Raw genomic sequence first — 26,072 nt, forward strand, 5'->3', positions numbered from 1 at the left:
GTTTATGTTCAGAGTAATAACATTAATATTTTGTGTGTGTGTGGTTACAGATATCATGAAGTCGAAGAGTAACCCTGACTTCCTGAAGAAAGAACGCTCAGCTGTTTCCAGGCAGGTCCGCGGAGTGAGGTCAAAGGTGAGAGACTTCACTTCATGGTGGTCACATTAAAGTGTCCAGATTGCGTTACTTTTACGTGTGTGTGTGTGTTCACTAAGTCAATGTGTGTGTGTGAGTGTGTTCAGTAAGTCATTGTGTGTGTGTGTGTGTGTGTGAGTGTGTTCAGTAAGTCAATGTGTGTGTGTGTGTGTTCAGTAAGTCAGCGTGTGAGTGTGTTCAGTAAGTCATTGTGTGTGTGTGTGTGTGTGTTCTGTAAGTCAATGTGTGTGAGTGTGTTCAGTAAGTCAGTGTGTGTGTGTGCTCAGTAAGTCAATGTGTGTGTGTGAGTGTGTTCAGTAAGCCAATGTGTGTGTGTGTGTGTGTTCAGTAAGTCAGCGTGTGAGTGTGTTCAGTAAGTCATTGTGTGTGTGTGTGTGTGTTCTGTAAGTCAATGTGTGTGAGTGTGTTCAGTAAGTCAGTGTGTGTGTGTGTGCTCAGTAAGTCAATGTGTGTGTGTGAGTGTGTTCAGTAAGCCAATGTGTGTGTGTGTGTGTTCAGTAAGTCAATGTGTGTGTGTGATTGTGTTCAGTAAGTCAGTGTGTGTGTGTGTGTGTGTGTGTTCAGTAAGTCAATGTGTGTGAGTGTGTTCAGTAAGTCAATGTGTGTGTGTGTGTTCAGTAAGTCAATGTGTGTGTGTGTGTGTTCAGTAAGTCATTGTGTGTGTGAGTGTGTTCAGTAAGTCAGTGTGTGTGTGTGTGTTCAGTAAGTCAGTGTGTGTGTGTGTTCAGTAAGTCAATGTGTGTGTGTGTTCAGTAAGTCAATGTGTGTGTTCAGTAAGTCTGTGTGTGTGTGTTCAGTAAGTCATTATGTGTGTGTGTGTGTGTGTTCAGTAAGTCAATGTGTGTGTGTGTTCAGTAAGTCAATGTGTGTGTGTTCAGTAAGTCATTGGGTGTGTGTGTTCAGTAAGTCAATGTGTGTGTGTGTGTTCAGTAAGTCAGTGTGTGTGAGTGTGTTCAGTATGTCAATGTGTGTGTGTGAGTGTGTTCAGTAAGTCAATGTGTGTGTGAGTGTGTTCAGTAAGTCATTATGTGTGTGTGAGTGTGTTCAGTAAGTCAGTGTGTGTGTGAGTGTGTTCAGTAAGTCAGTGTGTGTGTGTGTGTGTTCAGTAAGTCAATGTGTGTGTGTGTTCAGTAAGTCAATGTGTGTGTGTGTGTGTGTTCAGTAAGTCAATGTGTGTGTGTGTGTGTTCAGTAAGTCAATGTGTGTGTGTGAGTGTGTTCAGTAAGTCAATGTGTGTGTGAGTGTGTTCAGTAAGTCATTATGTGTGTGTGAGTGTGTTCAGTAAGTCATTATGTGTGTGAGTGTGTTCAGTAAGTCAATGTGTGTGTGAGTGTGTTCAGTAAGTCATTATGTGTGTGTGAGTGTGTTCAGTAAGTCAGTGTGTGTGTGAGTGTGTTCAGTAAGTCAGTGTGTGTGTGTGTGTGTTCAGTAAGTCAATGTGTGTGTGTGTTCAGTAAGTCAATGTGTGTGTGTGAGTGTGTTCAGTAAGTCAGTGTGTGTGAGTGTGTTCAGTAAGTCATTGTGTGTGTGAGTGTGTTCAGTAAGTCAATGTGTGTGTGTGACAGTGTGTTCAGTAAGTCATTGTGTGTGTGAGTGTGTTCAGTAAGTCAATGTGTGTGTGTGAGTGTGTTCAGTAAGTCAATGTGTGTGTGTGAGTGTGTTCAGTAAGTCAGTGTGTGTGAGTGTGTTCAGTAAGTCATTGTGTGTGTGAGTGTGTTCAGTAAGTCAGTGTGTGTGTGAGTGTGTTCAGTAAGTCAGTGTGTGTGTGTGTGTGTTCAGTAAGTCAATGTGTGTGTGTGTTCAGTAAGTCAATGTGTGTGTGTGTGTGTTCAGTAAGTCAATGTGTGTGTGTGTGTGTTCAGTAAGTCAATGTGTGTGTGTGAGTGTGTTCAGTAAGTCAATGTGTGTGTGAGTGTGTTCAGTAAGTCAATGTGTGTGTGAGTGTGTTCAGTAAGTCATTATGTGTGTGTGAGTGTGTTCAGTAAGTCATTATGTGTGTGAGTGTGTTCAGTAAGTCAATGTGTGTGTGAGTGTGTTCAGTAAGTCATTATGTGTGTGTGAGTGTGTTCAGTAAGTCAGTGTGTGTGTGAGTGTGTTCAGTAAGTCAGTGTGTGTGTGTGTGTGTGTTCAGTAAGTCAATGTGTGTGTGTGTTCAGTAAGTCAATGTGTGTGTGTGAGTGTGTTCAGTAAGTCAGTGTGTGTGAGTGTGTTCAGTAAGTCATTGTGTGTGTGAGTGTGTTCAGTAAGTCAATGTGTGTGTGTGTGTGTGTTCAGTAAGTCAGTGTGTGTGTGTGTGTTCAGTAAGTCAGTGTGTGTGTGTGTGTGTGTGTGTTCAGTAAGTCAATGTGTGTGTGTGTGTTCAGTAAGTCAATGTGTGTGTGTGTGAGAGTGTGTTCAGTAAGTCATTGTGTGTGTGAGTGTGTTCAGTAAGTCAATGTGTGTGTGTGTGAGAGTGTGTTCAGTAAGTCATTGTGTGTGTGAGTGTGTTCAGTAAGTCAATGTGTGTGTGTGTGTGAGTGTGTTCAGTAAGTCAATGTGTGTGTGTGTGTGAGAGTGTGTTCAGTAAGTCAGTGTGTGTGTGTGTGTGTTCAGTAAGTCAATGTGTGTGTGTTCAGTAAGTCAATGTGTGTGTGTTCAGTAAGTCATTGGGTGTGTGTGTGTTCAGTAAGTCATTATGTGTGTGTGTGAGTGTGTTCAGTAAGTCAGTGTGTATGAGTGTGTTCAGTAAGTCATTATGTGTGTGTGTGAGTGTGTTCAGTAAGTCAGTGTGTGTGTGTGTGTGTGTTCAGTAAGTCAATGTGTGTGTGAGTGTGTTCAGTAAGTCAATGTGTGTGTGTGAGTGTGTTCAGTAAGTCAGTGTGTGTGTGTTCAGTAAGTCAATGTGTGTGTGTTCAGTAAGTCAGTGTGTGTGTGTGTTCAGTAAGTCATTATGTGTGTGTGTGTGTGTGTGTTCAGTAAGTCAATGTGTGTGTGTGTTCAGTAAGTCATTGTGTGTGTGAGTGTGTTCAGTAAGTCAATGTGTGTGTGTGAGTGTGTTCAGTAAGTCAGTGTGTGTGTGTGTGTTCAGTAAGTCAATGTGTGTGTGTGTGTGTTCAGTAAGTCTGTGTGTGTGTGTGTTCAGTAAGTCAATGTGTGTGTGTGTTCAGTAAGTCAGCGTGTGAGTGTGTTCAGTAAGTCAATGTGTGTGTGTGTGTTCAGTAAGTCAATGTGTGTGTGTGTGTTCAGTAAGTCAATGTGTGTGTGTGTGTGTGTTCAGTAAGTCAATGTGTGTGTGAGTGTGTTCAGTAAGTCAATGTGTGTGTGTGAGTGTGTTCAGTAAGTCAGTGTGTGTGTGTTCAGTAAGTCAGTGTGTGTGTGTGTTCAGTAAGTCATTGTGTGTGTGTGTGTGTTCAGTAAGTCAATGTGTGTGTGTGTTCAGTAAGTCAATGTGTGTGTGTTCAGTAAGTCATTGGGTGTGTGTGTGTTCAGTAAGTCAATGTGTGTGTGTGTGTTCAGTAAGTCAGTGTGTGTGAGTGTGTTCAGTATGTCAATGTGTGTGTGTGAGTGTGTTCAGTAAGTCAATGTGTGTGTGAGTGTGTTCAGTAAGTCATTATGTGTGTGTGAGTGTGTTCAGTAAGTCAGTGTGTGTGTGAGTGTGTTCAGTAAGTCAGTGTGTGTGTGTGTGTGTTCAGTAAGTCAATGTGTGTGTGTGTTCAGTAAGTCAATGTGTGTGTGTGTGTGTTCAGTAAGTCAATGTGTGTGTGTTCAGTAAGTCAATGTGTGTGTGTGTGTGTTCAGTAAGTCAATGTGTGTGTGAGTGTGTTCAGTAAGTCAATGTGTGTGTGTGAGTGTGTTCAGTAAGTCAATGTGTGTGTGTTCAGTAAGTCAGTGTGTGTGTGTGTTCAGTAAGTCAGTGTGTGTGTTCAGTAAGTCAGTGTGTGTGTGTTCAGTAAGTCATTGTGTGTGTGTGTGTGTTCAGTAAGTCAATGTGTGTGTGTGTTCAGTAAGTCAATGTGTGTGTGTGTGTGTTCAGTAAGTCAATGTGTGTGAGTGTGTTCAGTAAGTCAATGTGTGTGTGAGTGTGTTCAGTAAGTCAATGTGTGTGTGAGTGTGTTCAGTAAGTCAATGTGTGTGTGAGTGTGTTCAGTAAGTCAATGTGTGTGTGAGTGTGTTCAGTAAGTCAGTGTGTGTGAGTGTTCAGTAAGTCAATGTGTGTGTGAGTGTGTTCAGTAAGTCAATGTGTGTGTGTGTGTGTTCAGTAAGTGTGTGTGTGTGTTCAGTAAGTCAATGTGTGTGTGTGTGAGAGTGTGTTCAGTAAGTCATTGTGTGTGTGAGTGTGTTCAGTAAGTCAATGTGTGAGTGTGTTCAGTAAGTCAGTGTGTGTGTGAGTGTGTTCAGTAAGTCAATGTGTGTGTGTGTGTTCAGTAAGTGTGTGTGTGTGTGTGTTCAGTAAGTCAATGTGTGTGTGTGTGAGAGTGTGTTCAGTAAGTCATTGTGTGTGTGAGTGTGTTCAGTAAGTCAATGTGTGTGTGTGTGAGAGTGTGTTCAGTAAGTCAATGTGTGTGTGAGTGTGTTCAGTAAGTCAATGTGTGTGTGTGTGAGTGTGTTCAGTAAGTCAGTGTGTGTGTGTTCAGTAAGTCAATGTGTGTGTGTTCAGTAAGTCATTGGGTGTGTGTGTTCAGTAAGTCATTATGTGTGTGTGTGTGTGTGTTCAGTAAGTCAATGTGTGTGTGTGTTCAGTAAGTCAATGTGTGTGTGTTCAGTAAGTCATTGGGTGTGTGTGTTCAGTAAGTCAATGTGTGTGTGTGTGTGTTCAGTAAGTCAGTGTGTGTGAGTGTGTTCAGTAAGTCAATGTGTGTGTGAGTGTGTTCAGTAAGTCATTATGTGTGTGTGAGTGTGTTCAGTAAGTCAGTGTGTGTGTGAGTGTGTTCAGTAAGTCAGTGTGTGTGTGTGTGTGTGTTCAGTAAGTCAATGTGTGTGTGTGTTCAGTAAGTCAATGTGTGTGTGTGTGTGTGTTCAGTAAGTCAGTGTGTGTGTGTGTGTTCAGTGTCAATGTGTGTGTGTGAGAGTGTGTTCAGTAAGTCAATGTGTGTGTGAGTGTGTTCAGTAAGTCAGTGTGTGTGAGTGTGTTCAGTAAGTCATTGTGTGTGTGAGTGTGTTCAGTAAGTCATTGTGTGTGTGTGACAGTGTGTTCAGTAAGTCATTGTGTGTGTGAGTGTGTTCAGTAAGTCAATGTGTGTGTGTGTGTGTTCAGTAAGTCAATGTGTGTGTGTGAGTGTGTTCAGTAAGTCAGTGTGTGTGAGTGTGTTCAGTAAGTCATTGTGTGTGTGTGTGTTCAGTAAGTCAATGTGTGTGTGTGTGTGTGTTCAGTAAGTCAGTGTGTGTGTGTGTGTGTTCAGTAAGTCAGTGTGTGTGTGTGTGTGTGTGTTCAGTAAGTCAATGTGTGTGTGTGTGTTCAGTAAGTCAATGTGTGTGTGTGTGTTCAGTAAGTCAATGTGTGTGTGTGTGAGAGTGTGTTCAGTAAGTCATTGTGTGTGTGTGTGTGAGTGTGTTCAGTAAGTCAATGTGTGTGTGTGTGTGAGAGTGTGTTCAGTAAGTCAGTGTGTGTGTGAGTGTGTTCAGTAAGTCAATGTGTGTGTGTGTGTGAGTGTGTTCAGTAAGTCAATGTGTGTGTGTGTTCAGTAAGTCAATGTGTGTGTGTGTGTGTTCAGTAAGTGTGTGTGTGTGTTCAGTAAGTCAATGTGTGTGTGTGTGAGAGTGTGTTCAGTAAGTCATTGTGTGTGTGAGTGTGTTCAGTAAGTCAATGTGTGAGTGTGTTCAGTAAGTCAGTGTGTGTGAGTGTGTTCAGTAAGTCAATGTGTGTGTGTGTGTTCAGTAAGTGTGTGTGTGTGTGTGTTCAGTAAGTCAATGTGTGTGTGTGTGAGAGTGTGTTCAGTAAGTCATTGTGTGTGTGAGTGTGTTCAGTAAGTCAGTGTGTGTGTGTGAGAGTGTGTTCAGTAAGTCAATGTGTGTGTGTGTTCAGTAAGTCAATGTGTGTGTGTTCAGTAAGTCATTGGGTGTGTGTGTGTGTGTTCAGTAAGTCAGTGTGTGTGTGTGTTCAGTAAGTCAATGTGTGTGTGTGTTCAGTAAGTCAATGTGTGTGTGTTCAGTAAGTCATTGGGTGTGTGTGTGTTCAGTAAGTCAATGTGTGTGAGTGTGTTCAGTAAGTCAATGTGTATAAGTGTGTTCAGTAAGTCATTATGTGTGTGTGTGAGTGTGTTCAGTAAGTCAGTGTGTGTGTGTGTGTGTGTTCAGTAAGTCAATGTGTGTGAGTGTGTTCAGTAAGTCATTGTGTGTGTGAGTGTGTTCAGTAAGTCAATGTGTGTGTGAGTGTGTTCAGTAAGTCAGTGTGTGTGTGTGTGTGTGTGTTCAGTAAGTCAATGTGTGTGTGTGTGTGTTCAGTAAGTCAGTGTGTGTGTGTGTGTGTTCAGTAAGTCAATGTGTGTGTGTGTTCAGTAAGTCAGCGTGTGAGTGTGTTCAGTAAGTCAATGTGTGTGTGTGTGTTCAGTAAGTCAATGTGTGTGTGTGTGTGTGTTCAGTAAGTCAATGTGTGTGTGTGTGTGTGTTCAGTAAGTCAGTGTGTGTGTGTGTGTTCAGTAAGTCAATGTGTGTGAGTGTGTTCAGTAAGTCAATGTGTGTGTGAGTGTGTTCAGTAAGTCAATGTGTGTGTGTGAGTGTGTTCAGTAAGTCAGTGTGTGTGTGTTCAGTAAGTCTATGTGTGTGTGTTCAGTAAGTCAGTGTGTGTGTGTGTTCAGTAAGTCAGTGTGTGTGTGTGTTCAGTAAGTCAGTGTGTGTGTGTGTTCAGTAAGTCAATGTGTGTGTGTGTTCAGTAAGTCAATGTGTGTGTGTGTGTGTTCAGTAAGTCAATGTGTGTGTGAGTGTGTTCAGTAAGTCAATGTGTGTGTGAGTGTGTTCAGTAAGTCAGTGTGTGTGAGTGTTCAGTAAGTCAATGTGTGTGTTCAGTAAGTCAATGTGTGTGTGAGTGTGTTCAGTAAGTCAATGTGTGTGTGAGTGTGTTCAGTAAGTCAGTGTGTGTGAGTGTTCAGTAAGTCAATGTGTGTGTGTTCAGTAAGTCAATGTGTGTGTGAGTGTGTTCAGTAAGTCAATGTGTGTGTGTGTTCAGTAAGTGTGTGTGTGAGTGTGTTCAGTAAGTCAATGTGTGTGTGTGTGTGTTCAGTAAGTGTGTGTGTGTGTTCAGTAAGTCATTATGTGTGTGTGTGAGAGTGTGTTCAGTAAATCAATGTGTGTGTGTTCAGTAAGTCAATGTGTGAGTGTGTTCAGTAAGTCAATGTGTGTGTGAGTGTGTTCAGTAAGTCAATGTGTGTGTGTGTGTGTGTGTTCAGTAAGTCAGTGTGTGTGAGTGTGTTCAGTAAGTCAATGTGTGTGTGTGTTCAGTAAGTCAATGTGTGTGTGTGTTCAGTAAGTCAATGTGTGTGTGAGTGTGTTCAGTAAGTCAATGTGTGTGTGTTCAGTAAGTCATTGTGTGTGAGTGTGTTCAGTAAGTCAATGTGTGTGTGTGTGTTCAGTAAGTCAGTGTGTGTGTTCAGTAAGTCAATGTGTGTGTGAGTGTGTTCAGTAAGTCAATGTGTGTGTGTGTGTTCAGTAAGTCAATGTGTGTGTGTGTTCAGTAAGTCAATGTGTGTGTGTGTGTTCAGTAAGTCAATGTGTGTGTGTTCAGTAAGTCAGTGTGTGTGAGTGTGTTCAGTAAGTCATTGTGTGTGTGTGTGTTCAGTAAGTCAGTGTGTGTGTGTGTGTGTTCAGTAAGTCAGTGTGTGTGTGTTCAGTAAGTCAATGTGTGTGTGTGAGTGTGTTCAGTAAGTCAATGTGTGTGTGTGAGTGTGTTCAGTAAGTCTGTGTGTGTGTGTTCAGTAAGTCAATGTGTGTGTGTGTGTGTGAGTGTGCTCAGTAAGTCAATGTGTGTGTGTGTTCAGTAAGTCAATGTGTGTGTGTGTGTGTGTTCAGTAAGTCAATGTGTGTGTGTTCAGTAAGTCAATGTGTGTGTGTGTTCAGTAAGTCAATGTGTGTGTGTGTGTGTGTTCAGTAAGTCAGTGTGTGTGCGTGTTCAGTAAGTCAATGTGTGTGAGTGTGTGTGCTCAGTAAGTCAATGTGTGTGTGTGTTCAGTAAGTCAATGTGTGTGAGTGTGCTCAGTAAGTCAATGTGTGTGTGTGTGTGTGTGTTCAGCAAGTCAATGTGTGTGTGTGTGTTCAGTAAGTCAGTGTGTGTGTGTGTGTGTGTTCAGTAAGTCAATGTGTGTGTGAGTGTGTTCAGTAAGTCAATGTGTGTGTGAGTGTGTTCAGTAAGTCAATGTGTGTGTGTGTGTTCAGTAAGTCAATGTGTGTGTGTGTGTGCTCAGTAAGTCAATGTGTGTGTGTGTGTGTGCTCAGTAAGTCAATGTGTGTGAGTGTGCTCAGTAAGTCAGTGTGTGTGTGTGTGTGTTCAGCAAGTCAATGTGTGTGTGTGTGTTCAGTAAGTCAATGTGTGTGTGAGTGTGTTCAGTAAGTCAATGTGTGTGTGTGTGTTCAGTAAGTCAATGTGTGTGTGTGAGTGTGTTCAGTAAGTCAATGTGTGTGTGTGTGTTCAGTAAGTCAATGTGTGTGTGTGTGTTCAGCAAGTCAATGTGTGTGTGTGTGTTCAGTAAGTCTGTGTGTGTGTGTGTTCAGTAAGTCAATGTGTGTGTGTGTTCAGTAAGTCAGCGTGTGAGTGTGTTCAGTAAGTCATTGTGTGTGTGTGTGTTCTGTAAGTCAATGTGTGTGAGTGTGTTCAGTAAGTCAGTGTGTGTGAGTGTGTTCAGTAAGTGAATGTGTGTGAGTGTGTTCAGTAAGTCAATGTGTGTGTGTGAGTGTGTTCAGTAAGTCAATGTGTGTGTGTGAGTGTGTTCAGTAAGTCAATGTGTGTGAGTGTGTTCAGTAAGTCAATGTGTGTGTGTGTGTGTGTGTTCAGTAAGTCATTATGTGTGTGTGTGTGAGTGCGTTCAGTAAGTCATTGTGTGTGTGTGTGTGTTCTGTAAGTCAATGTGTGTGAGTGTGTTCAGTAAGTCAGTGTGTGTGAGTGTGTTCAGTAAGTCAATGTGTGTGTGTGTGTGTGTGTGTGTTCAGTAAGTCAATGTGTGTGAGTGTGTTCAGTAAGTCAGTGTGTGAGTGTGTTCAGTAAGTCATTGTGTGTGTGTGTTCTGTAAGTCAGTGTGTGAGTGTGTTCAGTAAGTCAGTGTGTGTGAGTGTGTTCAGTAAGTCAATGTGTGTGTGTGTGTGTGTTCAGTAAGTCAATGTGTGTGAGTGTGTTCAGTAAGTCAATGTGTGTGTGTGTGTGTGTTCTGTAAGTCAATGTGTGTGAGTGTGTTCAGTAAGTCAGTGTGTGTGAGTGTGTTCAGTAAGTCAATGTGTGTATGTGTGGGTGTGTTCAGTAAGTCTGTGTGTGTTCAGTAAGTCAGTGTGTGTGTGTTCAGTAAGTCAGTGTGTGTGTGTTCAGTAAGTCATTGTGTGTGAGTGTGTTCAGTAAGTCATTGTGTGTGTGAGTGTGTTCAGTAAGTCAATGTGTGTGTGTGAGTGTGTTCAGTAAGTCAATGTGTGTGTGTGACAGTGTGTTCAGTAAGTCATTGTGTGTGTGAGTGTGTTCAGTAAGTCAATGTGTGTGTGTGAGTGTGTTCAGTAAGTCAGTGTGTGTGAGTGTGTTCAGTAAGTCATTGTGTGTGTGTGTGTGTTCAGTAAGTCAATGTGTGTGTGTGTGTGTGTGTGTGTGTTCAGTAAGTCAATGTGTGTGTGTGTGTGTGTGTGTTCAGTAAGTCAATGTGTGTGTGTGTGTGTTCAGTAAGTCAATGTGTGTGTGTGTGTGAGAGTGTGTTCAGTAAGTCATTGTGTGTGGGAGTGTGTTCAGTAAGTCATTGTGTGTGTGTGTGTGTGTGTTCAGTAAGTCAGTGTGTGAGTGTGTTCAGTAAGTCATTGTGTGTGGGAGTGTGTTCAGTAAGTCATTATGTGTGTGTGTGTGAGTGCGTTCAGTAAGTCATTGTGTGTGTGTGTGTGTGTTCAGTAAGTCAGTGTGTGAGTGTGTTCAGTAAGTCATTGTGTGTGTGAGTGTGTTCAGTAAGTCATTATGTGTGTGTGTGTGAGTGCGTTCAGTAAGTCATTGTGTGTGTGTGTGTGTTCTGTAAGTCAATGTGTGTGAGTGTGTTCAGTAAGTCAGTGTGTGTGAGTGTGTTCAGTAAGTCAATGTGTGTGTGTGTGTGTGTGTGTGTTCAGTAAGTCAATGTGTGTGAGTGTGTTCAGTAAGTCAGTGTGTGAGTGTGTTCAGTAAGTCATTGTGTGTGTGTGTTCTGTAAGTCAGTGTGTGAGTGTGTTCAGTAAGTCAGTGTGTGTGAGTGTGTTCAGTAAGTCAATGTGTGTGTGTGTGTGTGTGTGTTCAGTAAGTCAATGTGTGTGAGTGTGTTCAGTAAGTCAATGTGTGTGTGTGTGTGTGTGTTCTGTAAGTCAATGTGTGTGAGTGTGTTCAGTAAGTCAGTGTGTGTGAGTGTGTTCAGTAAGTCAATGTGTGTATGTGTGGGTGTGTTCAGTAAGTCTGTGTGTGTTCAGTAAGTCAGTGTGTGTGTGTTCAGTAAGTCATTGTGTGTGTGTGTTCAGTAAGTCATTGTGTGTGTGAGTGTGTTCAGTAAGTCAATGTGTGTGTGAGTGTGTTCAGTAAGTCAATGTGTGTGTGTGACAGTGTGTTCAGTAAGTCATTGTGTGTGTGAGTGTGTTCAGTAAGTCAATGTGTGTGTGTGAGTGTGTTCAGTAAGTCAGTGTGTGTGAGTGTGTTCAGTAAGTCATTGTGTGTGTGAGTGTGTTCAGTAAGTCAATGTGTGTGTGTGTGTGTGTGTGTTCAGTAAGTCAATGTGTGTGTGTGTGTGTGTGTTCAGTAAGTCAGTGTGTGTGTGTGTGTGTGTGTTCAGTAAGTCAATGTGTGTGTGTGTGTGTTCAGTAAGTCAATGTGTGTGTGTGTGTGAGAGTGTGTTCAGTAAGTCATTGTGTGTGGGAGTGTGTTCAGTAAGTCATTGTGTGTGTGTGTGTGTTCAGTAAGTCAGTGTGTGAGTGTGTTCAGTAAGTCATTGTGTGTGGGAGTGTGTTCAGTAAGTCATTGTGTGTGGGAGTGTGTTCAGTAAGTCATTGTGTGTGAGTGTGTTCAGTAAGTCATTGTGTGTGGGAGTGTGTTCAGTAAGTCATTGTGTGTGAGTGTGTTCAGTAAGTCAGTGTGTGTGAGTGTGTTCAGTAAGTCAATGTGTGTATGTGTGGGTGTGTTCAGTAAGTCTGTGTGTGTTCAGTAAGTCAGTGTGTGTGTGTTCAGTAAGTCATTGTGTGTGGGAGTGTGTTCAGTAAGTCATTGTGTGTGGGAGTGTGTTCAGTAAGTCAATGTGTGTGTGTGAGTGTGTTCAGTAAGTCATTGTGTGTGTGTGTGTGTTCAGTAAGTCAGTGTGTGAGTGTGTTCAGTAAGTCATTATGTGTGTGTGTGTGTTCAGTAAGTCATTGTGTGTGGGAGTGTGTTCAGTAAGTCAATGTGTGTGTGTGAGTGTGTTCAGTAAGTCATTGTGTGTGGGAGTGTGTTCAGTAAGTCAGTGTGTGAGTGTGTTCAGTAAGTCATTGTGTGTGTGTGTGTTCAGTAAGTCATTGTGTGTGGGAGTGTGTTCAGTAAGTCAATGTGTGTGTGTGAGTGTGTTCAGTAAGTCATTGTGTGTGTGTGTGTTCAGTAAGTCAGTGTGTGAGTGTGTTCAGTAAGTCATTGTGTGTGTGAGTGTGTTCAGTAAGTCATTGTGTGTGGGAGTGTGTTCAGTAAGTCAATGTGTGTGTGTGAGTGTGTTCAGTAAGTCATTGTGTGTGTGAGTGTGTTCAGTAAGTCATTGTGTGTGGGAGTGTGTTCAGTAAGTCATTGTGTGTGTGTGTGTGTGTTCAGTAAGTCAGTGTGTGAGTGTGTTCAGTAAGTCATTATGTGTGTGTGTATTGTAAAAATGTTAAAGTGTACCTCTCGTGTATATTGCCCTGTCAGTCTGTGAGTGAGGAGGTGCCTTGGGATAGCTGACCCCGCCCCTTCAGTGATGTAGGTATTGTATACTTCTGAAATAAGCCTTAAATTTGCATGTCCTTTCACCTGACTCAGCATGCCCCTCCCCCACAGCCTGCCAATGGTTTTTTCACAACTGGTGGTTTTATCTTTACTGGTTCTGTGTGTTTCTGGAGATGTTTAGTTTTGGGGTAACAGTGATGTGAACTCGTACAGTTTAGGTCACAACAGTGATCAGGCCAGTGAGGTCAACTTTAGGTGACTGTAGTGATCCATTTTAGGTCATTACAGTTATCCAGTTCAGGTAATATAAAGAGAGACCATTCAGGTGACATAAAGAGATCAGTTCAGGTGATATAACGAGATCCAGTTCAGGTGACATAAAGAGATCAGTTCAGGTGATATAAAGAGATCACGTTCAGGTGATATAAAGAGAGACCATTCAGGTGATATAAAGAGATCAGTTCAGGTGATATAAAGAGAGACCATTCAGGTGATATAAAGAGATCAGTTCAGGTGATATAACGAGATCCAGTTCAGGTGACATAAAGAGATCAGTTCAGGTGATATAAAGAGATCCAGTTCAGGTAATATAAAGGGAGACCATTCAGGTGATATAAAGAGATCAGGTTCAGGTGATATAAAGAGAGACCGTTCAGGTGATATAAAGAGATCCAGTTCAGGTGATGTAAAGAGAAACAGTTCAGGTGATATAAAGAGATCAGTTCAGGTGATATAAAGAGATCACGTTCAGGTGATATAAAGAGAGACCATTCAGGTGATATAAAGAGATCAGTTCAGGTGATATAAAGAGATCCAATTCAGGTGATATAACGAGATCCAGTTCAGGTGATATAAAGAGAGACCGTTCAGGTGATATAAAGAGATCCAGTTCAGGTGATATAACGAGATCCAGTTCAGGTGATATAAAGAGAGACCGTTCAGGTGATATAAAGAGAGACCGTTCAGGTGATATAAAGAGATCCAGTTTAGGTGATATAAAGAGATCCAGTTTAGGTGATATAAAGAGATCCAGTTCAGGTGATATAAAGAGATCCAGTTCAGGTAATATAAAGAGAGACAGTTCAGGTGATATAACGAGATCCAGTTCAGGTAATATAAAGAGATCCAGTTCAGGTAATATAAAGAGAGACAGTTCAGGTGATATAACGAGATCCAGTTCAGGTGATATAAAGAGATCAGGTTCAGGTAATATAAAGAGAGACAGTTCAGGTGATATAACGAGATCCAGTTCAGGTGATATAAAGAGATCAGGTTCAGGTGATATAAAGAGAGACCGTTCAGGTGATATAAAGAGATCAGTTCAGGTGATATAAAGAGATCCCGTTCAGGTGATATAAAGAGAGACCATTCAGGTGATGTAAAGAGAAACAGTTCAGGTGATGTAAAGAGATCACGTTCAGGTGATATAAAGAGATCACGTTCAGGTGATATAAAGAGAGACCGTTCAGGTGACATAAAGAGATCAGTTCAGGTGACATAAAGAGATCCAGTTCAGGTGATGTAAAGAGAAACAGTTCAGGTGATATAAAGAGAGACCATTCAGGTGATATAAAGAGATCAGTTCAGGTGATATAAAGAGATCACGTTCAGGTGATATAAAGAGAGACCATTCAGGTGATATAAAGAGAGACCATTCAGGTGATGTAAAGAGAAACAGTTCAGGTGATGTAAAGAGATCACATTCAGGTGATATAAAGAGATCACGTTCAGGTGATATAAAGAGAGACCGTTCAGGTGACATAAAGAGATCAGTTCAGGTGACATAAAGAGATCCAGTTCAGGTGATGTAAAGAGAAACAGTTCAGGTGATATAAAGAGATCAGTTCAGGTGATATAAAGAGATCCAGTTCAGGTGATGTAAAGAGAAACAGTTCAGGTGATATAAAGAGATCAGTTCAGGTGATATAAAGAGATCCAGTTCAGGTGATGTAAAGAGAAACAGTTCAGGTGATATAAAGAGAGACCATTCAGGTGATATAAAGAGATCAGTTCAGGTGATATAACGAGATCCAGTTCAGGTGATATAAAGAGATCCAGTTCAGGTGAATTAAAGGGATCCAGATTTGGTAGTTGAAGTAATCATTGGCAAGATCCAGGTAACTGAATTAGCCAAATTATCATACTGGAGTGATCCAGTTTAGGCGAATGATGTGATCCAGTTGAACACACTAGAATGATCCATGAATGTTAGTAATCTTGGTGTTGATGTAATAATTTATTTACTGTAATAATTTATGGTAAAATTTCAGTGCAGTGACTGTGTTGTGTATCTGTCCTGTAGTATATTGTTTAGATATACACTTACTTCAGTCCTTAGCTTGTTGTGTGTGTAGTTCTGTGTTGTGTGTAGTTCTGTGTTGCTGTGTGTAGTTCTGTGTTGTTGTGTGTAGCTCTGTGTTGTGTGTAGTTCTGTGTTGCTGTGTGTAGTTCTGTGTTGTTGTGTGTAGCTCTGTGTTGTTGTGTGTAGTTCTGTGTTGTGTGTAGCTTTGTGTTGTGTGTAGCTTTGTGTTGTTGTGTGTAGTTCTGTGTTGTTGTGTGTAGTTCTGTGTTGTGTGTAGCTTTGTGTTGTTGTGTGTAGCTCTGTGTTGTTGTGTGTAGTTCTGTGTTGTTGTGTGTAGTTCTGGGTTGTTGTGTGTAGCTCTGTGTTGTGTGTAGTTCTGTGTTGTTGTGTAGTTCTGTGTTGTTGTGTGTAGCTCTGTGTTGTGTGTAGCTCTGTGTTGTTGTGTGTAGCTCTGTGTTGTTGTGTGTAGCTTTGTGTTGTGTGTAGCTTTGTGTTGTTGTGTGTAGTTCTGTGTTGTTGTGTGTAGTTCTGTGTTGTATGTAGCTTTGTGTTGTGTGTAGCTCTGTGTTGTTGTGTGTAGTTCTGTGTTGTGTGTAGCTCTGTGTTGTTGTGTGTAGTTCTGTGTTGTGTGTAGTTCTGTGTTGTTGTGTGTAGTTCTGTGTTGTTGTGTAGCTCTGTGTTGTGTGTAGCTCTGTGTTGTTGTGTGTAGCTCTGTGTTGTTGTGTGTAGTTCTGTGTTGTGTGTAGCTCTGTGTTGTGTGTAGCTCTGTGTTGTTGTGTGTAGCTCTGTGTTGTGTGTAGCTCTGTGTTGTTGTGTAGTTCTGTGTTGTTGTTGTGTAGTTCTGTGTTGTTGTGTGTAGTTCTGTGTAGTTGTGTTGTTGTGTGTAGTTCTGTGTTGTTGTGTGTAGTTCTGTGTTGTGTGTAGCTCTGTGTTGTTGTGTGTAGCTCTGTGTTGTTGTGTGTAGCTCTGTGTTGTTGTATGTAGCTCTGTGTTGTGTGTAGCTCTGTGTTGTTGTGTGTAGCTCTGTGTTGTGTGTAGCTCTGTGTTGTTGTGTAGTTCTGTGTTGTTGTTGTGTAGTTCTGTGTTGTTGTGTGTAGTTCTGTGTAGTTGTGTTGTTGTGTGTAGTTCTGTGTTGTTGTGTGTAGCTCTGTGTTGTTGTGTGTAGTTCTGGGTTGTTGTGTGTAGCTCTGTGTTGTTGTGTGTAGCTCTGTGTTGTTGTATGTAGCTCTGTGTTGTGTGTAGCTTTGTGTTGTTGTGTGTAGTTCTGTGTTGTTGTGTGTAGCTCTGTGTTGTTGTGTGTAGTTCTGGGTTGTTGTGTGTAGCTCTGTGTTGTTGTGTGTAGTTCTGTGTTGTTGTGTGTAGTTCTGTGTTGTTGTATGTAGCTCTGTGTTGTGTGTAGCTCTGTGTTGTTGTGTGTAGCTCTGTGTTGTTGTGTGTAGTTCTGTGTTGTTGTGTGTAGCTTTGTGTTGTTGTGTGTAGCTCTGTGTTGTTGTGTGTAGTTCTGTGTTGTTGTGTGTAGTTCTGGGTTGTTGTGTGTAGCTCTGGGTTGTTGTGTGTAGTTCTGTGTTGTTGTGTGTAGTTCTGTGTTGTTGTATGTAGCTCTGTGTTGTGTGTAGCTCTGTGTTGTTGTGTGTAGCTCTGTGTTGTGTGTAGCTCTGTGTTGTGTGTAGCTCTGTGTTGTTGTGTGTAGTTCTGTGTTGTTGTGTGTAGCTTTGTGTTGTGTGTAGCTTTGTGTTGTTGTGTGTAGTTCTGTGTTGTTGTGTGTAGCTCTGTGTTGTGTGTAGTTCTGTGTTGTTGTGTGTAGCTCTGTGTTGTGTGTAGCTCTGTGTTGTTGTGTGTAGTTCTGTGTTGTTGTGTGTAGCTTTGTGTTGTGTGTAGCTTTGTGTTGTGTGTAGTTCTGTGTTGTTGTGTGTAGTTCTGTGTTGTGTGTAGTTCTGTGTTGTGTGTAGCTCTGTGTTGTGTGTAGTTCTGTGTTGTTGTGTAGTTCTGTGTTGTTGTATGTAGCTTTGTGTTGTGTGTAGCTCTGTGTTGTTGTGTGTAGTTCTGTGTTGTGTGTAGTTCTGTGTTGTATGTAGCTTTGTGTTGTGTGTAGCTCTGTGTTGTTGTGTCTAGCTCTGTGTTGTGTGTAGTTCTGTGTTGTTGTGTGTAGTTCTGTGTTGTTGTGTGTAGTTCTGTGTTGTATGTAGCTCTGTGTTGTTGTGTGTAGCTCTGTGTTGTTGTGTGTAGCTCTGTGTTGTATGTAGCTTTGTGTTGTTGTGTGTAGTTCTGTGTTGTGTGTAGTTCTGTGTTGTTGTGTGTAGTTCTGTGTTGTGTGTAGCTCTGTGTTGTTGTGTGTAGTTCTGTGTTGTGTGTAGTTCTGTGTTGTGTGTAGTTCTGTGTTGTGTGTAGCTCTGTGTTGTTGTGTGTAGTTCTGTGTTGTATGTAGCTTTGTGTTGTGTGTAGCTCTGTGTTGTTGTGTGTAGTTCTGTGTTGTGTGTAGCTCTGTGTTGTTGTGTGTAGCTCTGTGTTGTTGTGTGTAGCTCTGTGTTGTGTGTAGCTCTGTGTTGTTGTGTGTAGCTCTGTGTTGTGTGTAGCTCTGTGTTGTTGTGTGTAGCTCTGTGTTGTGTGTAGCTCTGTGTTGTGTGTAGCTCTGTGTTGTTGTGTGTAGCTCTGTGTTGTGTGTAGCTCTGTGTTGTGTGTAGCTCTGTGTTGTTGTGTGTAGTTCTGTGTTGTGTGTAGCTCTGTGTTGTTGTGTGTAGCTCTGTGTTGTGTGTAGCTCTGTGTTGTTGTGTGTAGCTCTGTGTTGTGTGTAGCTCTGTGTTGTGTGTAGTTCTGTGTTGTTGTGTGTAGTTCTGTGTTGTTGTGTAGCTCTGTGTTGTTGTGTGTAGCTCTGTGTTGTGTGTAGCTCTGTGTTGTGTGTAGTTCTGTGTTGTTGTGTGTAGTTCTGTGTTGTTGTGTAGCTCTGTGTTGTTGTGTGTATCTCTGTGTTGTGTGTAGCTCTGTGTTGTGTGTAGTTCTGTGTTGTGTGTAGCTCTGTTGTGTGTAGCTCTGTGTTGTGTGTAGCTCTGTGTTGTTGTGTGTAGCTCTGTGTTGTATGTAGCTTTGTGTTGTGTGTAGTTCTGTGTTGTTGTGTGTAGCTCTGTGTTGTTTGTGTAGCTCTGTGTTGTTGTGTGTAGTTCTGTGTTGTGTGTAGCTCTGTGTTGTTGTGTGTAGCTCTGTGTTGTATGTAGCTCTGTGTTGTTGTGTGTAGCTCTGTGTTGTTGTGTGTAGCTCTGTGTTGTGTGTAGCTCTGTGTTGTGTGTAGCTCTGTGTTGTTGTGTAGTTCTGTGTTGTTGTTGTGTAGTTCTGTGTTGTGTGTAGTTCTGTGTTGTTGTGTGTAGCTCTGTGTTGTATGTAGCTCTGTGTTGTTGTATGTAGCTCTGTGTTGTTGTGTGTAGCTCTGTGTTGTTGTGTGTAGCTCTGTGTTGTGTGTAGTTCTGTGTTGTGTGTAGCTCTGTGTTGTTGTGTGTAGCTCTGTGTTGTGTGTAGCTCTGTGTTGTGTGTAGCTCTGTGTTGTGTGTAGTTCTGTGTTGTGTGTAGTTCTGTGTAGTTGTGTTGTTGTGTGTAGTTCTGTGTTGTGTGTAGCTCTGTGTTGTTGTGTGTAGCTCTGTGTTGTTGTGTGTAGCTCTGTGTTGTTGTATGTAGCTCTGTGTTGTGTGTAGCTCTGTGTTGTTGTATGTAGTTCTGTGTTGTTGTGTGTAGCTCTGTGTTGTTGTGTGTAGCTCTGTGTTGTTGTGTGTAGCTCTGTGTTGTTGTATGTAGCTCTGTGTTGTTGTGTGTAGCTCTGTGTTGTTGTATGTAGCTCTGTGTTGTGTGTAGCTCTGTGTTGTTGTATGTAGTTCTGTGTTGTTGTGTGTAGCTCTGTGTTGTTGTGTGTAGCTCTGTGTTGTGTGTAGCTCTGTGTTGTTGTGTGTAGCTCTGTGTTGTTGTGTGTAGCTCTGTGTTGTTGTATGTAGCTCTGTGTTGTGTGTAGTTCTGTGTTGTTGTGTAGTTCTGTGTTGTGTGTAGCTGTGTTGTGTGTAGCTCTGTGTTGTGTGTAGTTCTGTGTTGTTGTGTGTAGCTCTGTGTTGTGTGTAGCTCTGTGTTGTGTGTAGTTCTGTGTTGTTGTGTGTAGCTCTGTGTTGTGTGTAGCTCTGTGTTGTGTGTAGTTCTGTGTTGTTGTGTGTAGCTCTGTGTTGTGTGTAGTTCTGTGTTGTTGTGTGTAGCTCTGTGTTGTGTGTAGCTCTGTGTTATGTGTAGTTCTGTGTTGTTGTGTGTAGTTCTGTGTTGTGTGTAGCTCTGTGTTGTTGTGTAGCTCTGTGTTGTTGTGTGTAGCTCTGTGTTGTTGTATGTAGCTGTGTTGTGTGTAGCTCTGTGTTGTTGTGTGTAGTTCTGTGTTGTGTGTAGTTCTGTGTTGTTGTGTGTAGTTCTGTGTTGTGTGTAGCTCTGTGTTGTTGTGTAGTTGTGTTGTGTGTAGTTCTGTGTTGTATGTAGCTCTTTGTTGTATGTAGCTCTTTGTTGTGTGTAGCTCTGTGTTGTGTGTAGCTCTGTGTTGTGTGTAGTTCTGTGTTGTGTGTAGCTCTGTGTTGTTGTATGTAGCTCTGTGTTGTTGTGTGTAGCTCTGTGTTGTGTGTAGTTCTGTATTGTGTGTAGTTCTGTGTTGTGTGTAGTTCTGTGTTGTTGTGTGTAGCTCTGTGTTGTATGTAGCTCTGTGTTGTTGTGTGTAGCTCTGTGTTGTTGTGTGTAGTTCTGTGTTGTGTGTAGTTCTGTGTTGTTGTGTGTAGTTCTGTGTTGTGTGTAGCTCTGTGTTGTTGTGTAGTTGTGTTGTGTGTAGTTCTGTGTTGTTGTATGTAGCTCTTTGTTGTGTGTAGCTCTGTGTTGTGTGTAGCTCTGTGTTGTGTGTAGTTCTGTGTTGTGTGTAGCTCTGTGTTGTATGTAGCTCTGTGTTGTTGTGTGTAGCTCTGTGTTGTGTGTAGTTCTGTATTGTGTGTAGTTCTGTGTTGTGTGTAGTTCTGTGTTGTTGTGTGTAGCTCTGTGTTGTTGTATGTAGCTCTGTGTTGTGTGTAGTTCTGTGTTGTGTATAGCTCTGTGTTGTGTGTAGTTCTGTGTTGTTGTGTGTAGCTCTGTGTTGTGTGTAGCTCTGTGTTGTTGTGTGTAGCTCTGTGTTGTGTGTAGCTCTGTGTTGTATGTAGCTCTGTGTTGTTGTGTGTAGCTCTGTGTTGTTGTGTGTAGTTCTGTGTTGTGTGTAGCTCTGTGTTGTTGTGTGTAGTTCTGTGTTGTGTGTAGCTCTGTGTTGTGTGTAGCTCTGTGTTGTTGTGTGTAGTTCTGTGTTGTTGTGTGTAGCTCTGTGTTGTTGTGTGTAGCTCTGTGTTGTGTGTAGTTCTGTGTTGTTGTGTGTAGCTCTGTGTTGTGTGTAGCTCTGTGTTGTGTGTAGCTCTGTGTTGTGTGTAGCTCTGTGTTGTTGTGTGTAGTTCTGTGTTGTTGTGTGTAGCTCTGTGTTGTTGTGTAGCTCTGTGTTGTGTGTAGTTCTGTGTTGTTGTGTGTAGCTCTGTGTTGTTGTGTGTAGCTCTGTGTTGTGTGTAGCTCTGTGTTGTGTGTAGCTCTGGGTTGTTGTGTGTAGCTCTGGGTTGTTGTGTAGCTCTGTGTTATGTGTAGTTCTGTGTTGTGTGTAGCTCTGTGTTGTTGTGTGTAGCTCTGTGTTGTTGTGTGTAGTTCTGTGTTGTGTGTAGCTCTGTGTTGTGTGTAGTTCTATGTTGTTGTGTGTAGTTCAGTGTTGTGTGTAGTTCTGTGTTGTGTGTAGCTCTGTGTTGTTGTGTGTAGTTCTGTGTTGGTGTGTAGTTCTGTGTTGTTGTGTAGTTCTGTGTTGTTGTGTGTAGCTGTGTTGTTGTATGTTGCTCTGTGTTGTGTGTAGCTCTGTGTTGTTGTGTGTAGTTCTGTGTTGTTGTGTGTAGTTCTGTGTTGTGTGTAGCTCTGTGTTGTTGTGTAGTTGTGTTGTTGTGTGTAGTTCTGTGTTGTTGTATGTAGCTCTTTGTTGTGTGTAGCTCTGTTGTGTGTAGCTCTGTGTTGTTGTGTGTAGCTCTGTGTTGTGTGTAGTTCTGTGTTGTGTGTAGCTCTGTGTTGTGTGTAGTTCTGTGTTGTGTGTAGCTCTGTGTTGTTGTGTGTAGCTCTGTGTTGTGTGTAGTTCTGTGTTGTGCGTAGCTCTGTGTTGTTGTGTGTAGCTCTGTGTTGTGTGTAGCTCTGTGTTGTGTGTAGTTCTGTGTTGTGTGTAGTTCTGTGTTGTTGTGTGTAGCTCTGTGTTGTGTGTAGTTCTGTGTTGTGTGTAGCTCTGTGTTGTGTGTAGCTCTGTGTTGTGTGTAGTTCTATGTTGTGTGTAGTTCTGTGTTGTGTGTAGTTCTATGTTGTGTGTAGTTCTGTGTTGTGTGTAGTTCTGTGTTGTTGTGTGTAGTTCTGTGTTGTATGTAGCTCTTTGTTGTGTGTAGCTCTGTGTTGTGTGTAGTTCTGTGTTGTTGTGTGTAGCTCTGTGTTGTGTGTAGTTCTGTGTTGTGTGTAGCTCTGTGTTGTTGTGTGTAGTTCTGTGTTGTTGTGTGTAGTTCTGTGTTGTTGTGTGTAGCTCTGTGTTGTGTGTAGTTCTGTGTTGTGTGTAGCTCTGTGTTGTGTGTAGTTCTGTGTTGTGTGTAGCTCTGTGTTGTGTGTAGCTCTGTGTTGTGTGTAGTTCTGTGTTGTGTGTAGCTCTGTGTTGTGTGTAGTTCTGTGTTGTGTGTAGTTCTGTGTTGTTGTGTGTAGCTCTGTGTTGTGTGTAGTTCTGTGTTGTGTGTAGCTCTGTGTTGTTGTGTGTAGTTCTGTGTTGTTGTGTGTAGTTCTGTGTTGTTGTGTGTAGCTCTGTGTTGTGTGTAGCTCTGTGTTGTGTGTAGTTCTGTGTTGTGTGTAGCTCTGTGTTGTTGTGTGTAGTTCTGTGTTGTTGTGTGTAGTTCTGTGTTGTTGTGTGTAGTTCTGTGTTGTTGTGTGTAGCTCTGTGTTGTGTGTAGTTCTGTGTTGTGTGTAGTTCTGTGTTGTGTGTAGTTCTGGGTTGTTGTGTGTAGTTCTGTGTTGTTGTGTGTAGCTCTGTGTTGTTGTGTGTAGTTCTGTGTTGTTGTGTGTAGTTCTGTGTTGTTGTGTGTAGCTCTGTGTTGTGTGTAGTTCTGTGTTGTTGTGTGTAGTTCTGTGTTGTTGTGTGTAGCTCTGTGTTGTGTGTAGTTCTGTGTTGTTGTGTGTAGCTCTGTGTTGTCTGTAGTTCTGGGTTGTTGTGTGTAGCTCTGTGTTGTGTGTAGTTCTGTGTTGTGTGTAGCTCTGTGTTGTGTGTAGTTCTGTGTTGTTGTGTAGTTCTGTGTTGTGTGTCGCTCTGTGTTGTTGTGTGTAGTTCTGTGTTGTGTGTAGCTCTCTGTTGTTGTGTGTAGTTCTGTGTTGTGTGTAGTTCTGTGTTGTTGTGTGTAGCTGTGTTGTATGTAGCTCTCTGTTGTTGTGTGTAGTTCTGTGTTGTTGTGTGTAGCTCTGTGTTGTTGTGTGTAGCTCTGTGTTGTTGTGTGTAGCTCTGTGTTGTATGTAGCTCTGTGTTGTGTGTAGTTCTGTGTTGTGTGTAGCTCTGTGTTGTGTGTAGCTCTGTGTTGTTGTGTGTAGCTCTGTGTTGTGTGTAGTTCTGTGTTGTTGTGTGTAGCTCTGTGTTGTGTGTAGTTCTGTGTTGTATGTAGCTCTCTGTTGTTGTGTGTAGTTCTGTGTTGTGTGTAGTTCTGTGTTGTTGTGTGTAGTTCTGTGTTGTGTGTAGCTCTGTGTTGTGTGTAGCTCTGTGTTGTGTGTAGCTCTGTGTTGTATGTAGCTCTGTGTTGTGTGTAGTTCTGTGTTGTGTGTAGTTCTGTGTTGTGTGTAGCTCTGTGTTGTTGTGTGTAGCTCTGTGTTGTTGTGTGTAGCTCTGTGTTGTTGTGTGTAGTTCTGTGTTGTTGTGTGTAGCTCTGTGTTGTGTGTAGTTCTGTGTTGTGTGTAGCTCTGTGTTGTGTGTAGCTCTGTGTTGTGTGTAGTTGTGTGTAGTTCTGGGTTGTTGTGTGTAGTTCTGGGTTATGTGTAGCTCTGTGTTGTTGTGTGTAGCTCTGTGTTGTTGTGTGTAGTTCTGTGTTGTTGTGTGTAGCTCTGTGTTGTGTGTAGCTCTGTGTTGTTGTGTGTAGCTCTGTGTTGTTGTGTGTAGTTCTGTGTTGTTGTGTGTAGCTCTGTGTTGTGTGTAGCTCTGTGTTGTTGTGTAGCTCTGTGTTGTGTGTAGTTCTGTGTTGTGTGTAGCTCTGTGTTGTTGTGTAGCTCTGTGTTGTGTGTAGTTCTGTGTTGTGTGTAGTTCTGTGTTGTGTGTAGCTCTGTGTTGTGTGTAGTTGTGTGTAGTTCTGGGTTGTTGTGTGTAGTTCTGGGTTATGTGTAGCTCTGTGTTGTTGTGTGTAGCTCTGTGTTGTTGTGTGTAGTTCTGTGTTGTTGTGTGTAGCTCTGTGTTGTGTGTAGTTCTGTGTTGTGTGTAGCTCTGTGTTGTTGTGTGTAGTTCTGTGGTGTGTAGTTCTGTGTTGTTGTGTGTAGCTCTGTGTTGTTGTGTGTAGCTCTGTGTTGTTGTGTGTAGTTCTGTGTTGTTGTGTGTAGCTCTGTGTTGTGTGTAGCTCTGTGTTGTTGTGTAGCTCTGTGTTGTGTGTAGCTCTGTGTTGTGTGTAGTTCTGTGTTGTTGTGTGTAGTTCTGTGTTGTTGTGTGTAGTTCTGTGTTGTTGTGTGTAGTTCTGTGTTGTTGTGTGTAGTTCTGTGTTGTTGTGTGTAGCTCTGTGTTGTTGTATGTAGCTCTGTGTTGTTGTGTGTAGCTCTGTGTTGTTGTGTGTAGCTCTGTGTTGTTGTGTGTAGTTCTGTGTTGTTGTGTGTAGTTCTGTGTTGTTGTGTGTAGTTCTGTGTTGTTGTGTGTAGCTCTGTGTTGTTGTGTGTAGCTCTGTGTTGTTGTATGTAGCTCTGTGTTGTTGTGTGTAGCTCTGTGTTGTTGTGTGTAGCTCTGTGTTGTTGTGTGTAGTTCTGTGTTGTGTGTAGCTCTATGTTGTGTGTAGCTCTGTGTTGTTGTGTGTAGCTCTGTGTTGTTGTGTGTAGTTCTGTGTTGTTGTGTGTAGCTCTGTGTTGTTGTATGTAGCTCTGTGTTGTTGTGTGTAGCTCTGTGTTGTTGTGTGTAGCTCTGTGTTGTTGTGTGTAGTTCTGTGTTGTGTGTAGCTCTATGTTGTGTGTAGCTCTGTGTTGTTGTGTGTAGCTCTGTGTTGTTGTGTGTAGCTCTGTGTTGTTGTGTGTAGTTCTGTGTTGTGTGTAGCTCTATGTTGTGTGTAGCTCTGTGTTGTTGTGTGTAGCTCTGTGTTGTTGTGTGTAGTTCTGTGTTGTGTGTAGCTCTATGTTGTGTGTAGCTCTGTGTTGTTGTGTGTAGCTCTGTGTTGTTGTGTGTAGTTCTGTGTTGTTGTATGTAGCTCTTTGTTGTGTGTAGCTCTGTGTTGTGTGTAGCTCTATGTTGTGTGTAGCTCTGTGTTGTTGTGTGTAGCTCTGTGTTGTTGTATGTAGCTCTGTGTTGTTGTGTGTAGTTCTGTGTTGTGTGTAGCTCTGTGTTGTTGTGTGTAGCTCTGTGTTGTTGTGTGTAGCTCTGTGTTGTTGTGTAGCTCTGTGTTGTTGTGTGTAGTTCTGTGTTGTTGTGTATAGCTCTGTGTTGTGTGTAGCTCTGTGTTGTGTGTAGTTCTGTGTTGTGTATAGCTCTGTGTTGTTGTGTGTAGCTCTGTGTTGTTGTGTATAGCTCTGTGTTGTTGTGTATAGCTCTGTGTTGTGTGTAGCTCTGTGTTGTTGTGTATAGCTCTGTGTTGTGTGTAGCTCTGTGTTGTTGTGTATAGCTCTGTGTTGTTGTGTGTAGTTCTGTGTTGTGTATAGCTCTGTGTTGTGTGTAGTTCTGTGTTGTATGTAGCTCTGTGTTGTGTGTAGCTCTGTGTTGTTGTGTGTAGCTCTGTGTTGTGTGTAGTTCTGTGTTGTATGTAGCTCTTTGTTGTGTGTAGCTCTGTGTTGTGTGTAGCTCTGTGTTGTGTGTAGCTCTGTGTTGTGTGTAGCTCTGGGTTGTGTGTAGCTCTGTGTTGTTGTGTAGCTCTGTGTTGTTGTGTAGCTCTGGGTTGTGTGTAGCTCTGTGTTGTGTGTAGTTCTGTGTTGTTGTGTGTAGCTCTGTGTTGTTGTGTGTAGTTCTGTGTTGTGTGTAGTTCTGTGTTGTGTGTAGTTCTGTGTTGTGTGTAGCTCTGTGTTGTTGTGTGTAGTTCTGTGTTGTGTGTAGTTCTGTGTTGTGTGTAGTTCTGTGTTGTGTGTAGTTCTGTGTTCTGTGTAGTTCTGTGTTGTGTGTAGTTCTGTGTTCTGTGTAGTTCTGTGTTGTGTGTCGCTCTGTGTTGTTGTGTGTAGGTCATATTTTATTTTAATAATCTTACACAATCAGAGCATCCACCAGTAACAGCACTGCTTGGATTTTGTGGTGTATTAACCTGTGTGTGTGTGTGTGTGTGTGTGTGTGTGTGTTGTGTACATTTGAAAAAAATAAAATATTGTTTTGTGTCTCTGCCAATAGGTGGTGCTGTTTTAGTGATAGATGGTAAAAGTCATAAATCTTTGGAAAATCAATTAAATTATACTTTAATTACAATTAAGATGTTTGTGACAATAAACATTAAAAAAATACACACAAAAACTCACACAATAGATAGAATCTACTTATTTTTCTGACATTAGTTTTACACTTTATTGCCAAAAGTATTGGGACGTCTGCCTTTACATGTACATGAATGTAATATGGAGTTGTCCCGCCCTTTGCAGCTATAACAGCTTCAACTCTTCTGGGAAGGCTTTCCACAAGGTTTAGGAGTGTGTTTATGGGAATTTTTGACCATTCCTCTAGAAGTGCATTTGTGAGGTCAGGCACTGATGTTGGACGAGAAGGTCTGGCTCACAGTCTCCACTCTAATTCATCCCAAAGGTGTTCTATGGGGTTGAGGTCAGGACTCTGTGCAGGACAGTCAAGTTCCTCCACACCAAACTCACTCATCCATGTCTTTATGGACCTTGCTTTGGTCACTGGTGTACAGTCATGTTGGAAGAGGAAGGGGTCATCCCCAAACTGTTCCCACAAAGAGCATGAAATTGTCCAAAATGTCTTGGGATGAAGCTGAAACATTAAGAGTTCCTTTCACTAGAACTAAGGGGCGGAGCCCAACACCTGAACTCAATGATCTGGAGGGGTGTCGCAATACTTTTGGCAATATAGTGCCAAGTCTTAATCTCTCTTATTAAAAAATAAATTTTAATGTAATGTTTAATTCTTCTGTTCAGAATCTGAAGTCTAGAGTGTAAGCAGGTCTCGTGACTGACTGTTCAGGTGGGGGTGTGTTTCAGCGTCACTCTCACAGTGTAGGAAGAAGATGTAGAGTAAATTTCAGACAGGATTTTTAACCAGATTTAGATTAAATGTGCCGTAACCATAGTAACAGTCATATGTAGATCCACAGTGAGTGTGTTATCAGTCCGTTGTGAAGTAA

General features: G+C 42.1%; 1 protein-coding gene across 6 annotated transcripts in view; it reads left to right on the plus strand.

The window, feature by feature from the left end:
• Positions 1-26,072, plus strand: part of si:ch73-103b11.2 (protein outspread) — a 134,939-nt gene that overhangs the window by 106,155 nt on the left and 2,712 nt on the right. For 4 of the 6 annotated variants that reach the window (XM_058399870.1, XM_058399886.1, XM_058399913.1 and 1 more), the window contains one exon: positions 51-136. In XM_058399870.1, coding sequence (XP_058255853.1) covers positions 51-136 — 86 coding nt within the window. Of the gene's footprint in view, positions 1-50; positions 137-12,182; positions 12,238-26,072 lie in introns of all 6 variants that reach the window. The other 2 variants (XM_058399904.1, XM_058399896.1) reach the window with 2 other exon arrangements.

Source organism: Hemibagrus wyckioides, linkage group LG01 (genome assembly GCF_019097595.1).
Source record: "Hemibagrus wyckioides isolate EC202008001 linkage group LG01, SWU_Hwy_1.0, whole genome shotgun sequence".
NCBI lineage: Eukaryota > Metazoa > Chordata > Actinopteri > Siluriformes > Bagridae > Hemibagrus > Hemibagrus wyckioides.